We start from the raw sequence: 13,452 nt of genomic DNA, 5'->3' as shown, positions 1-13,452 counted from the left end.
GTAATAAGACTGGGAGTCATTATAGCTTTATAATGGGAGAACTTGTGTAAATGTTCAGTCTTATATAATTGAAGGCAAATCCTTCCTGTTTCCTCTTGACCGCTGAACATCATCTCATCATCTATATTCCTGCTTTCAAACACTTCTACGCTGTTTTATTTTCCTGCACTACTCCCACCTGCTGCTCCTCTTTCTCATTCATCTGCCTTCTTTCTCTCTCTTCTATCTTTGACACTGTCCTTATTTCTCCAAACTGGTCAATTATGGAGAACATGGTTATAATTGCACCCTGAAGAACTGGCTGCTTCGACCTACAGCCTTATGTGTGTATGTATGTGTGTGTGTGTGTGTGTGTGTCTGCTTCAGTTAGTTTTCCCCTTGTCCCTCTGTGGGCTCAAACATACGACACATTACCATTAGCGCATCTGTGCCTTCAGTGTTACTTCTATGCTTGTGAGTACCTGCGTGTGCGTATATCTGTGTGTGCCTGCATGCAAATTTGGGTTCGTAAAAAACATGATGGTTATTTTTTGTTTGTTTTTCAGACAGGCCACGAGTACCCATGGTGACCGCAAAACACAAATATCATATTCATATAAAAATATGTAGACAGACGACATAACTGAGAAAATCAACACGTTTTTTCTGAGATACACAAAAGAATGATTTCAGTTCATTTGAACTTGGGTGAGCACGATCATGTGCTCCTGTCAGTGACCCCCACATGACCTCCAGGGTCACATGGGATCAGGTTCAGTTCAGTTTCGGGGGGGAAATAGGGTATAGGAGTATTTCTTGGTTTCAATCCTGACCTTTACCCAGCTATCTGAGCCGACTATCAGAGCTCGGATAACATCTGGTGACCTGCACCTTGTTTGTGAGGGAACTGAAATGGGATTTGGATGGAGCACAGCTTGTAAGACGGCAAAGTCTCATTTTATTGCTTTCTGTTCTTTTTTCAGTATCTGTGATATTTCGTGTTTCCTTCATGTGCATTGTCCTATTACTTTCCCATCCACTGTTTTCTTTCCCCTCCTTGGGTTTAGAGAGGGGCGCCTGAGGACAAAACCTGCTGCCCCTGTCCTCCTCTCGTCCTTAACCCAAGGTTCACTCTCACATTCTTTTGCTCCGCCTTTCATTTCTGCTTGTAACGTCCATCCAGACACCTGCCCCCTTCAGGGTTTTGGGTGCCCGGGCCCGTGTCTGTCTAAATTGGGGTGCACCTTGTTTTTGAGGGGTGGGGGTTTGCGTTTTCTCTTGCGTGTGGGAATGGTGGTAGTGTGAGCCGGGTGGTTGAACAGGCTGGAGGAGGGGAGGGTCTCTCTTTCCGTTGGCGGGTCCCAGTCCCGGCTAATGGGCGTAGGGGCAGGAGTAGATGGCAAGGAAGTGGTAGGTGCAGGGGTACATGGAGGTGCAGTGGTTGTTTTGGGTGGTTGGACGTGGGGGGGAAGAGCGCTGGTTGATGAAACGGGAAGGGAAGAAGAATCAGAGGCAGATTTATCTGTGACTGAAGATTTAACTGAAGACTGAAGAGCTGAGGTTTGTGTAGAGGCAGAAGCTGGTCTGGGCTTTAAAAAGGGAACAGGTGTGGCTACAGGAGTCTTTTTGAGATTGGTAGCAGTGTTTCCGCAGTCCTTTGGAAGTTCACTTTTATCCGTCTTTTTCCCCTTCTTGCTCCCTTTGTGCTTTTCTTTTCCACTCTTTCTGTCCTTGTCCTCCCCCTTTCCCCTCTGTCCTGCCTCACTCCTCCCTCCCTGGCCACCGCCTCTCTCTCTCCCTCTGCGCCTCCTTTTCCTCTGGGCTCGCTCCAGCCTACACTCGATGTGGTACAGATCCTCTGTTGCCATGGTGACACGGTCAAGCTGTTGCAGCAGGGCGTCCAGAGTGGGGAGCAGCCTCCTCAGGGAGGCTTCAGTCTCTGCTCTCTCCCTCCAGCTGGTACCTCCCACCACCACCCCTGGACTGAGACCCAAACCCAGGCCCAGCCCGAGCCCCAGACCAATCCCCGGAGCTTCAGTCAGGCTGCAGGGGCTGGAGGAGGCCGGGCGCCATGAGGCTTCAGAGCCAGCATCCACACTGTCTGGAGTGGGAGGGGAGTCGGGACCATCCAGTGGAGGCAAACATAGAGACTTACAGTCGCTGGTGGAGGATGAACGGGATGGTGGCAGCTCCATGCCTTCAAAACGGACCTTGTGACGAAACTAAGAGGGAAGAAAAACTAAATTAATGTGTATCTTTACAATTTAGATTATTCCTCAGGCTCCTAATGCATTTTTCTTTTTTGACATTTTTTTTTCTTACCCTCATTTTTATAAAATAACTTGAGAAGATAAATCTGAAAAATTTAATTAGCCCTTTATAAAAACTTTTTTTTCCTGCTGAGGCTCTTGAAATTTCAGTCACAACAGCTGCACATATGAAACAGAAAAGGGATCATCCAGTACCTCCTTGGTCCTGCTGAGTCCCATCCACATTTTGAGTCGTCTGAGGAACAGCTCGACCATCTCGTAGTCTTGGAGATCCACGGCTGGACGGTACAGCTCTGCTCGCGCACGCCGGTAGTTCCTCAGCAACACAGACGTGACCAACCATAGCAGCACCAACCGAAGTACAGCGAAGCTGGCGTGGAACATCAGCGAGGAGACGGTGCTGGAGGGGCCAGTAATCGTCCAGGCAGGTCGCCACGACAGCAGGCCACGTCCACCAGTGCCCAACAGAGACATACAGGCTGAGCTCACACTGCCATAGCCGTCAAATACAGAGTGGAAGAGCTGGAGTGAAGAAGAGGGATAAGAAGAAATGCCAAAACAAGGATTAGATAAACAATAATCATAAGATGCAATCAAATGTTAATGAATGCAGTTATTTCTTATTTTTAAGTGTAACAGCAGCAAAAATAAGCTTCTGTGCAATGATGAAGAGCTCTGTGATAGTGGAACCAAGTGAGTCTCGTAGCGTCAATATCTCAGAAATAAAATAAGACACTTCTATTTGCTCTTCATTGAGTGAAAGGAAAACTGATTGAAAATGACTGTTAGTGACAGAGAATATACTGTCTGTGTACTGTATCTGACTGAGTGTTTGTACAGGTATGTGTGTGCCGTATGACGTATGTGTGTGTGTGTGTGTGTGTGTGTGTGTGTGTGTGTGTGTGTGTGTGTGTGTCAGGCGCTATGTAGTATTTCTGAAAATGTTATTGTGATTTTAAAATAGACTCTTGAGAGATTAACCTTGAGCTAAACAACAGGCCATCAAAAGCATGAACAACCTTACTCTGTCATGTAGCGACAGACGACTTTGTGTTGATCAAAATTTAAAAAAAATAGCACATAATAAAAGATGCCCAAAATGATGTGGATTTCTTAGCGAAAAATGTCTTGTGTCAAAAATGGTTTGGTCTTAGTTATTTATTTATTTTTGGCACAGATGCCTTTATTAAGCAGTAGACAGACAGGAAACATGGGAGAGAGAGAGGGGGTGTGACATGCAGCAAAGGACCTCTCGCCGGGATTCAAACCGGGGTCGGCTGCGTACGTGGCATGCGCTCTAACCACTCAACCACCTGCGCACCCTGGTCTTAGTTATTAGTTAATCTGTGAAATGGGTTAGGGTTGGGTTATGGTTCAAATTAGCAACTGTTAAATCCCAAATGGCCAGAAGATGCTCCGTTAGCTAGCCTGAGACCATTACCTTTAACAGAAACATGAAGCTGTAATAATTACGAGATATTAAACAGACAAGGCACCACATCATGTCATAATGTAACATTTCTTCCAACAGACATGTGTTGTTCTCTTCTTAGAGCTGCTGGTGAACACATTTTTGGAAAGTTAAGCTTGGAAACAGGTCTGTTGCAGATGTGATTGATGGATCGATGCCACCTTTCAGAAACAGGCTGTACTCTGTCCTGCTCAAATTAGCCATGACTCATGACCAAAAGTAAAGCTAAAACCTAAAAAACCTAAAAAAAAAAAAAAAAAGTTTGGGAATGATAAAGAAGAAGAAATAAAACTCAGGGGTGAACAGTAGGTTTTTTGTTCTTTGTCGAAAAAAAAAAGTGTTTTCCCTGTCATGTGTAAATGTTTTTCTTTCTCTCTCTCTCTCTTCTTTCTGTGAATGATAATTCATGCAACATTATTATACTTCCATTTTGGCAGGCTTGTCTCAAACACAGAGATCATGATCTCAGGGGAACATGATGATTAAATAAAGGTCAAACAAAAGTGAAAAAAAACCTGGTAACATTGTGTTATGTACACAGCTGAGACTCTTCTGGCCCTTCTATATTTCATTTTTAAACAGCTCTGTCAAATATTGAATACCGTAAATGTCATATTGTCATCTTTCAGCAAAGCTGTTTGGCAGCACAGTGGAGACAGTGAGGCTGCTATTATCGTTGCTCTACCAATAAAAATGAAGTTGTGTTATGTAATGCTAAACTGAGCTAAAGTTTATTGGAGATGACGTCTACAGGAATTGTAAAGAAAGGCTGACTGAACCGTTTTCTGAATGGACTAAACATAATCGTGCATGAAAGGTAAACAAACAGATTTTCATGAAGGTTATGTACTAGTACATTATGTATTATATATAGGTTTACATTATGTTTGCTCTGTGTGTGTTTGTGTGGGAGAGGCTCAGTGGGGAAAAAAGGAACTGAAAAAATAAATAACTGACCAGGTGCCCTGTGTGTGAGTAAGCCAGCACCAACAGCAGTAACGCCAGAGCGACTCCCAGTAGCTCCCAGACTGAACGCCGCAGAGCTCTGCCAAACACGGCCCACTCTCTGAGAAACCGCAACTGGTGGGAAGCCTGTGTGATCAGACGGAGAACATGAGAACAATGACTTTTTCTTTTGCTTTAAATGAAAACTTCTGCCATATTGCAACTTTCGCCTTGTTTTCATAGTTCTGGTCATCACTTTAAAACTGTGCTCATTACATCACATCAGCAGATACTTTTGTTTTAACATTTGAATGTTTCCCACAACTACACACACTGAATCGTAGCCACCCCAAAAGCCATCGCTGGAGTCTTTGTTAAGATCTGGGAATGCGATAACATCGTTACAACAAGGTCAGACACTCAGAGAGGTTGTAAACAAGCTAACAGTCTGGCCAGGTTATCTAAACCACTTTATTTGCAGTTTAATATTGATAGCAGAAGCACCTGACATGATGGAAAAATGTTTGGATCAAAGTGGAGCCAGAATGTCAGTCTTAAAAAGGATAAGGCTGTCCTCAGTGCAGGGCAGCCTTATCCTTAGAAAAGATGTTTGCGGAGGATGAAGGGCATCGTCAAACACATTTCACATCCAAACCATGGACTGTCGGGTGGGAGGTGATATGAGGCCTCTACTCCTGCACCAGCAGACTGAGGAGCTTTTTCTCCTGCTGTCTAACCTGACAAATTCAACTATTTACTCATCACAGCACCACTTTTTATAAATACTGCATCACTGCACAAGTGTATATCTGTACATCTATATCTTTGTACAGTATATCTTTTAAGCTGTTCATAGTAAATTATACCCTGTATATCAGCACTTTGAACCTAAATTGCACTTCTGGTGAGATGCCAACATAATGCAGTACTTGTAGTTGTTCAATGACAATAAAGTTGAATCTAATCTTAGTTTAATCTAATTACTTATTGTTGCCAAATCTAATGAAAAGATCAAATCCAGCAATTAGTTACTGCTTCTCTCAACACTTTGTGACTTCTTGCCCTGCTTGTGAAACCTTATGGTTCCTATTAAAGATGTACTTGTTGGGGATCATTTTCAACTGGAGATTAAAACCTATTTGCTGCTCTGTTACCGGCAGCTCAACAGCGTTTATGGAATCAACATGTCACCAATAGCAGTGTGGTTCATTGATGTGTTTTTAATAGTTTGATTTATGGCAAAGAGGAATAATCTATATCAGACTCTGATTACACAGACATTTTTGGCCTTTTTATGGCTTTTCCTGACAATAAGAAAACATAATCTCATCACACTTATCCTATAAACAATTTTTAGTGAAATTACCTAAACTGACTGATAATAAAATCAAATACTATGCTAATAATTCAGCTTTCATTCTTACCTTGAGCACCAGTATGAACAACAGCATGGCAGACATGACTGTGTACATTTGACTCTGTTTGGCCAGCGGGTAGAAATCAGTGAAGGCATCCTGCGGGTGCTTCAGGTATGATGCCCACTGCTGCTTGGCCATTATACAGCGGCTCAGGTGCAGCCCGCACACAGATGCTGACAGAGCCAGTTTACAGATGCCCAGGAGTCTCCAAGCTGACAGCAAGTACATGTAGCCCTCTCCCAGGAAGCCCAATATCCCTCGCACCAAGAAATACAACACCAAGGCGAGGAGGACAATCTGGAAAACAGAGACGTGAACAACGTTAAATAACAAAATGACATAGATTGGATAAAGATCAGCTAAATGGGATTATTGCTGGCAGTTTTGTAAAATCTGGATTATTTGCTCATGATTGGCTTTGTCGACAACGGCAATCAGATCTGAAGGGTTACCATGAGAAGGAGCTGCAAGTCCAGGCCTGTGATTGGCCACAGGGTGACAACAAGGAGGTCAAGGCTGGACTGAGCACGCTCAGAGACCGGGAACTCGAACAGGAAGGAGAAGACGGCCAGAAGGTTGGTGTTGATGTTGTAGAGTGAGAATTCCACATATACTGCATGGGTCCTGTGAAAGCGCACACACACACACACACAGAAAAAACACACTTAATGGTCTATGATAAGATCAAAAGTCAGGATATTTCACTTCCTGTTTTGGCCGCCTCTGGGTTTTGGAATTGAGATATAATTTCTCTTCACAGGAAGTTTTATTTCATATGAGGAAAAAAAAAAAGCACAAACTCAGTTTTGTTCAAAAGATGCGGCTCAGTGTGTGTTGGAAGAGACGACCGACACGTATTTTTTATTAACTTTCAATCACTCCCCTCTGAAGCCTAATACAAAATGTGGTATTAGCCAAATTAAAAATTTGTTTATGTCGTCAATTATCATTCTCAGAACAAAACGTTGAATGTAAGCCAGCGCAGTGCATTCTTTACTGGATTGTTTTCTGGTTGTTGTTTTTATCTTTGATGTAGTATAAATTTTCATGTGCAAGTTTTTAATGACAGCAGACTGAGAGGAAAACTGCACTTCAGGGACAATAAAACTCAACTCCAGATTTATAAAGCCACGAGTACACATGGTTCTGTTTTATTTCAATCATTGAGGAATTGTACGCACACGCACATCGAGCCTGATTTTCACTCCCTTACATCTGGCCCCTTGACTGTGGAACAACCTGGCTCGTGAGATCAGTGACCAAACTCCTCTTTTACAGTGTCAATAATAAACTTACATATAACTATTTGATTGACTGCATTGCCTTTGCCTGTGTATTTCATATCTAGGATTTCAGTATTTTTCATTTTGCTGTAACACAGATTTAAAACCACTTGCATTTCTCTCTTTTTCTACTATTTGCCGCTCTGTCCTACCCCCCTTCACTACCTGTAGTTAAGCCAGTGCAGCTGCCGCAGCTGCTGTAAGCTGGATGAGGCCTCTTCCAGGCTTCTGTTGAGCTGAAGGACCAAGTCTCCACTGTTACTCACGACCATCTGACTGAAATGCCTCACCCTATAAAAAAAGGGGACATGACACATCAACGAACATCAGATGTAAAACAGACAATGGGATTTCCCCTTAAAGGTAATGTAATGCCTGACAGCCAGACTTCTGACACTGTCCTTACCAGTTCGCATCGGCAACACCTAAAGCTGTGACATTCTCAGCATCTTTAGTTGGAGATGTGACCCAGCCCTGTTCCCAAATACTATCTGCTGACCTTAAACCACCTGCAACGGAAAAAAAACAGTTGTATTAAGATCTGATTGTCCATTAAATTGCATGATTTGGAAAATTCAGAAATGTTGCTGGAGTACGTGTGATGCCAAACATTTTATTAAGTTCACTCGATTGAGTGAAAAGACAGACGCCAATTCGCCACAAAATGTATTTTTCATGTGCACAGACTTAGTAAATTGGAAAGTCTGTTAGATCAATGGAGTCCCAATTTATTCAGAGATTTGGCTCCAAGCAAGCTCACAACAAAGTAAAAACAGTGACTGCAGTGCAATCTCACCCTGCATGTCACGGATCTGCCGGAGCCTAAGTGTGCCGAGTAACACACTTCCTGTGTCTCTCAAGAGGGCGGAGTCATCCAGTAGGCGTGGTAACAAGGACTCGTTCAGCCACACCAGAACGTCATCGCGGCTAAAAAAACAAAGTAGAGGATATGAAGAAGTATGCATTGTGTGTTTGTCATGTTTATACTTTACAGTGTCACAATGTTGAATCAACAGCCAGTCAGCCACTGCTGTCAGACTAAAGAACATCTTATTATGTTTGACAACAGTGTGTGTGACAGTGATAACTCTGTAATCTATAAATAAATACAGGATGTTTGTGTGTGTACACAGCTCGACTGTACAGAGGACTAAAAGACACTCTGGATCTGATCTATTTAAAATAAACATGAGTTATGGCTTTGCTTCAGCTAATTTTTTCTGCACTTGTTCTTTTTCAGTTTGAATACGATAACACGGGTCAAGTCTCAGGAGCACATGAGAGGAGAACTGGAGCTCAGTTATGAGAGCAGCCTTGGAAATCCTTTTTTTAATGACTTCACATACTATTAAGTGTTTGCCAAGAATTTTTAAGAAGAAATGTACAAACAGAAGGTTATCCTTGAAGATGAGATTTTATTTTTTGTGAGTCAAAGTAGTCACAAAGTGGTCTATGCTTGTATTTTTTGTTATAATTTTTTACATTTTCACTGAACAACCGCATCTTCAGGTAAGGTCAAGTGGATAATCTGTGTGTGTGTGTTTGTGTGTGTACCTGCTGATGTTGTGGTACTCAGGTGTGTGTATTGCTCGTTGCAGCTGCGTGCGCAGTCTCAGGCTGTGTGCATCTTTGGCTGAGTCAGAATAGTTGAGAAGCAAAACCACCAACAGGAAAAACATATAAACCAGGAAATTCTGAAAATGAGAGCCAACAATCATGTTATCAAACAAAACAAAGTAAAGATATAAAGACTCTAACATTATTAATCTCCCTGTCTTTCTCACCCACCTTCAGCATGGTGTGCAGCATGTGGACCTTGCGGGCCTGATGTCGGGCCTGGGACAGAGCGAAGCCCTGCGGTGGTCTCACCCTGTGAACCCGCTGGACTACTCTCTCCACTCGGGGAAACTCCACTAGCACATCCTGGTCCTCTGGACGCAGGCGACGCACACACACAGCGTAATAAACTGCCTCACACAACACCTGAGGGACAAAGACAACATTAGAGCTGTTAGGTTTGGAAACAGTTTGAAGGCTCAAGAGGCTGTTGAATTTAATAAACTCAAAGAGGAATGTGTGATTCAGACTGAACTGCTGAACTGAAACTAAAACCTCAGATGAGATACAAATTAATGGGACTTAAGTATAATGATTTTGGGGTGAGGACATTATATGTACAACATTTCAGCTCTTCAGGAACAATAGTCAGGTTGTCAGCCAACCAGTGAAGCATCACAAACTGTAAGTCAACACTGATGTATTATCATCTTATAAAGATATTGATGAGAACATAAATGTCGCCTATTTACACATCCGGCTGACACAGAGCAATACTGGCATTTATATCTCTCATTGGTCTCTTTAGCTGCTAAATGCTTCATATGTTTCCCTGCTACTTGCTAACTGTGATTGTTTGCTAATGGTGCAGATATAAACTACAATGGGTTGAAGATGATGAGAGCTATGTGAGTCAACCAGAGCAGTAAAGTTGGAGGCTGGAAAACCAAAATGATGAGTTAAAAGATGCTTAAACACTCTGTAGAACTGAAGGAAACTCCACAGTTGGGTGATAAATCTCTGTGTGATGTATCTCTATTATTGGTAGAAAAATATTGATTAGTACTATATAAGGTTTTCACTTGACAGCAATTTGATGTGAATCTATAACAGTGTGTGTATGTGTGTGTTTACCAGCATCTATGAATATAAATGTATCCTACCTTAATGGGCTCCAAAAGCAGGCAGGAGCACAGGAAGCTGGCAAAACAGGAGATGAGCCACATCAGGGCCACACGTTCACTGAACCCGCGGCTCGCCATAATTGAAATACAATTCGCCAAAGCAATCCCTGCCCAGCTGCCCCACAGGGCGGCACGTCCACACCAGGGTGGGAACCGTCTGGGACGACATACATCTGTCACAACTGTTGAGGGGAGAGAGGAGAGGTCAGGGGAATGGAAAACATACTTTGTTAAAAGACACACTGAAGAAAAAAAGTGAAGAGAAAGAAGAGATGAAAAAAATGATAAGGAAGAAAGACATAAAAAAATAGACTACTGAGGATATATACATTTTTTATTCACAGTATTAACTATTTAAAAGCAAGGCATTTGCATTTTAATGACCTTGTGTAATAGATATGTCTTTGAAGATTACTTCACATTTCACAAGGGGAATTAGTTCTTAGAAATTCTCCACCCATAAGTCTGCTCAAACAATGAAGTTACTGACAAAACTATCAAGTTTTCCAAAGAACAATAAATTATTTCTTAAATTCTTTGACCAGAGTTAAGACAAGTGTGTCTTTTTCTTTTTTCTTTTTAACAACAAAGAAACAACAAACAACAAATTGATTTGCTTATTAAACATTCAGGCAGCAGAAAGAAATCACGATGCATACGCTCTGGTTCCACATCAAACTGAACTATAATAAACTAGACACACAGCCACTGGTGCAAGCCTCATTCTTGAAGAAAAGTAACACAAAGTCCATGTTGTTACTCATCTTTCTTTTCAAAAATAATCATCAAACTTTCCTCTTTGTTTAATGAGAATTGTAAGTCTTACACATAAAAACACTGGGGTGGGTGATTTATGTATCCTGTGTCACTAATCTGACAAAAGAGCGAAGCAGGATGAGTAACAGCAGGGAAGTTTGCAGATATTGATCCATGAGGCAAAGAACTCTCTGATGCCCTTTTACATCCAGTTAGGAGATCGTTTACAATGTCTTTGCTGTTGTAGCTATTTAAGTTATTTTTCTGCACTGTTTGTCATTCTGCAAAATGAAATAATCATGACTTAGAGTTGCAGCGATGTTAACACAAAGAGAAAACACTGTTTTTGCCATTTTCTACTAAAATATCTTGTGTATTTACAAGGCAGCCAACTCAAGATAGTTTGATGTCGCACAGACACACACACACACACACACACACACACACACACACACACACACACACACACACACACACACACACACACACACACACACACACACACACACACCTCTGCCCGTAAAAAAGGGCTTTTGTCCCCAATGACTTGGTCCTGAAGTCTGAAATTTGGCCCCAAAAGTAGCCCCTCCCTCCCCACACACCTGTATTTGAGGTGAAAGCAGTTTTTGGTGGGTCTCTTCTGACAGATTCTAAAGGAAGAGGCTCATTCAGCTTCTGAAGGAGAATCACTTCTGTCTTATCTCCAAAAATACTCGACCTGACACACAAGAAATGGAAAAACAAACATTATACTTAAGCAGAAATTTCCAAATACTGTTGGTGAATCATAAAAAAGTCCAATGATTATGAATCAAACATTAGCTTCTTGTTCAACTTACAGGTCAGCCATCTCACTTTCATCTGCCTGAGGAAAGAAGTTCTGTCCATCTGTCAGGATGTGTTTGATCAGGTCCTCATCTGTGTGTAAAATAAAGCTGGACTTCAGTGTGAACCTCAGTAGACAAAGTATTTTATATATATAGTGTGATACTGCATAGTCAAATAAATGCATGTCTTCATTCATAAACTGAATGTGTTTGTGTCTGTGTTTAACAGCCTTCTTACTTTGTTTACCTGAAGAAGTAAAATATTTGTTGCGTTGCTCAGTCCCCTCCTCCTCGTCAGGGTTAAAGGTCATATCAACACCGAGATGTCTGCTCCCTTGACCCCTCTTCAGCCTGGGCAGACCTGCTCCATGCCCCGCCCCTCCCACCACAGACACATCACTCAGGAGCTCTGGCCAATCCCTGTCCTCAGTCTCCTCCTCTGCCATGTCCCAACTCTCCATGCTGAAATGCATAACCAGAGGGGTTTGTCAGCAAATTATTCACTTACTCAGATTGCCATTTTAGCTTCTTCTCTGTCTCTCTTAAAGCTAACAAAACTAGTTTCCAACAGAACATGTTGTATGTTGTGATAACACTGGACTCAATACTGAGACGTTTACGGTTTCTGAATTTATTGTTGTTTTTTGATAAGACGGAAATCACTTTGCTCATTTATCATTCGAGACGGGCCAATATGAAAAAATACTTTAAAAATACTCTGTATAATCTTGTCAGTCTCTTTTGTATCACAATTCTCACAATAATCTAATCTGACTACTTCCACCTCTCATTTTATTATAGTATGCTCTTTATTCTTCTATTCTATCTTATCCTCACTTCATCTGGTAATTATACTTAACATTTGGCTTCCAATAAGTAAAATTATGAATAATCTAAAACATCTGCCATGGCAACAGAGCAACTCACCTTTTAGTTGATGGAGTGGGCAAATCTACATTCGTTTCTTCTGAATTGGTCTAAAAAAAAAGAAGAGAGGAATGGATGGATTCAAGGATAGACAGATGATAGTTGAAAAAAGAGAGAGAGAGAGAGAGAGAGAGAGAGAGAGAGAGAGAGAGAGAGAGAGAGAGGGAGAGAGAGAGAGAGAGAGAGAGAGAGAGAGAGAGAGAGAGAGAGAGAGAGAGAGAGAGAGAGAGACATACACTAATGACCTCACCAGGGAAAACGATACATTTTTCCTTGCCTGGCTGCAATGTTCCCTTCCTGTCTAAAATAATCACTGGGCCAAAACATCAGATTCATTGAAATTTCATATTGATTCCATGATAAATTAAAAAATACATTAAGGTATCTGAACTTTAACCACATTAGGCACGATTCACTTCAAACCCCCCTCTTCTCCCATATGACTCTACCTCGCCATTAAAAAACAGGAAGGAACTTCCAGCCATGGAGTTGTCCAGGAAGTCATCAATCTCCACTGACTCCTGGTCCACTTGTGGTGGCACCTGCTCCACAGACACACACTAATGTTCACACACGCACACGCACACACACACACACACACACACACACATGAAATATTCAGCTGTTAGGCCTGTGGGAGTGACTGAAACCTTGATCATGTTTTAGTTTGAGGCATGTTTGTGTTACCTTGCTGCGGCTCATTCTAAAAAGCGTGAAGACAAGCAGGTAGAGAGGGTAGGCGATCAGACAGGTCACCACACCCGCTGCAACCGTCTCTCCATTTAATGAAGGCACGTTCCGCAGGCTGAAACACACAATGCCATTGAAATATAGT

The 13,452-nt window shown here is 42.0% G+C and overlaps 1 protein-coding gene across 1 annotated transcript in view; it reads right to left on the bottom strand.

Moving 5' to 3' along the window:
• Window positions 1–366: 366 nt before the first annotated feature.
• pkd1a (polycystic kidney disease 1a) overlaps window positions 367–13,452 on the bottom strand; it is a 61,203-nt gene continuing 48,117 nt past the window's right edge. The window contains exons 40-56 of the mRNA XM_053341082.1: window positions 13,305–13,422; window positions 13,067–13,177; window positions 12,618–12,667; window positions 11,938–12,152; window positions 11,703–11,781; window positions 11,466–11,581; window positions 10,087–10,289; window positions 9,155–9,349; window positions 8,921–9,060; window positions 8,164–8,293; window positions 7,773–7,882; window positions 7,532–7,642; window positions 6,536–6,707; window positions 6,090–6,380; window positions 4,678–4,812; window positions 2,445–2,771; window positions 367–2,201 (exon numbers count right to left, since the gene is read on the bottom strand). Coding sequence (XP_053197057.1) covers window positions 1,176–2,201; window positions 2,445–2,771; window positions 4,678–4,812; window positions 6,090–6,380; window positions 6,536–6,707; window positions 7,532–7,642; window positions 7,773–7,882; window positions 8,164–8,293; window positions 8,921–9,060; window positions 9,155–9,349; window positions 10,087–10,289; window positions 11,466–11,581; window positions 11,703–11,781; window positions 11,938–12,152; window positions 12,618–12,667; window positions 13,067–13,177; window positions 13,305–13,422 — 3,529 coding nt within the window. The 3' untranslated portion in view covers window positions 367–1,175. The remainder of the gene's footprint in view (window positions 2,202–2,444; window positions 2,772–4,677; window positions 4,813–6,089; window positions 6,381–6,535; window positions 6,708–7,531; window positions 7,643–7,772; window positions 7,883–8,163; window positions 8,294–8,920; window positions 9,061–9,154; window positions 9,350–10,086; window positions 10,290–11,465; window positions 11,582–11,702; window positions 11,782–11,937; window positions 12,153–12,617; window positions 12,668–13,066; window positions 13,178–13,304; window positions 13,423–13,452) is intronic.

Source organism: Scomber japonicus, chromosome 2 (genome assembly GCF_027409825.1).
Source record: "Scomber japonicus isolate fScoJap1 chromosome 2, fScoJap1.pri, whole genome shotgun sequence".
Taxonomy (NCBI): Eukaryota; Metazoa; Chordata; class Actinopteri; order Scombriformes; family Scombridae; genus Scomber; species Scomber japonicus.
The sequence above is the reverse complement of the archived record's forward strand: the minus strand, read 5'-3'. Positions and strand labels throughout refer to the sequence as shown.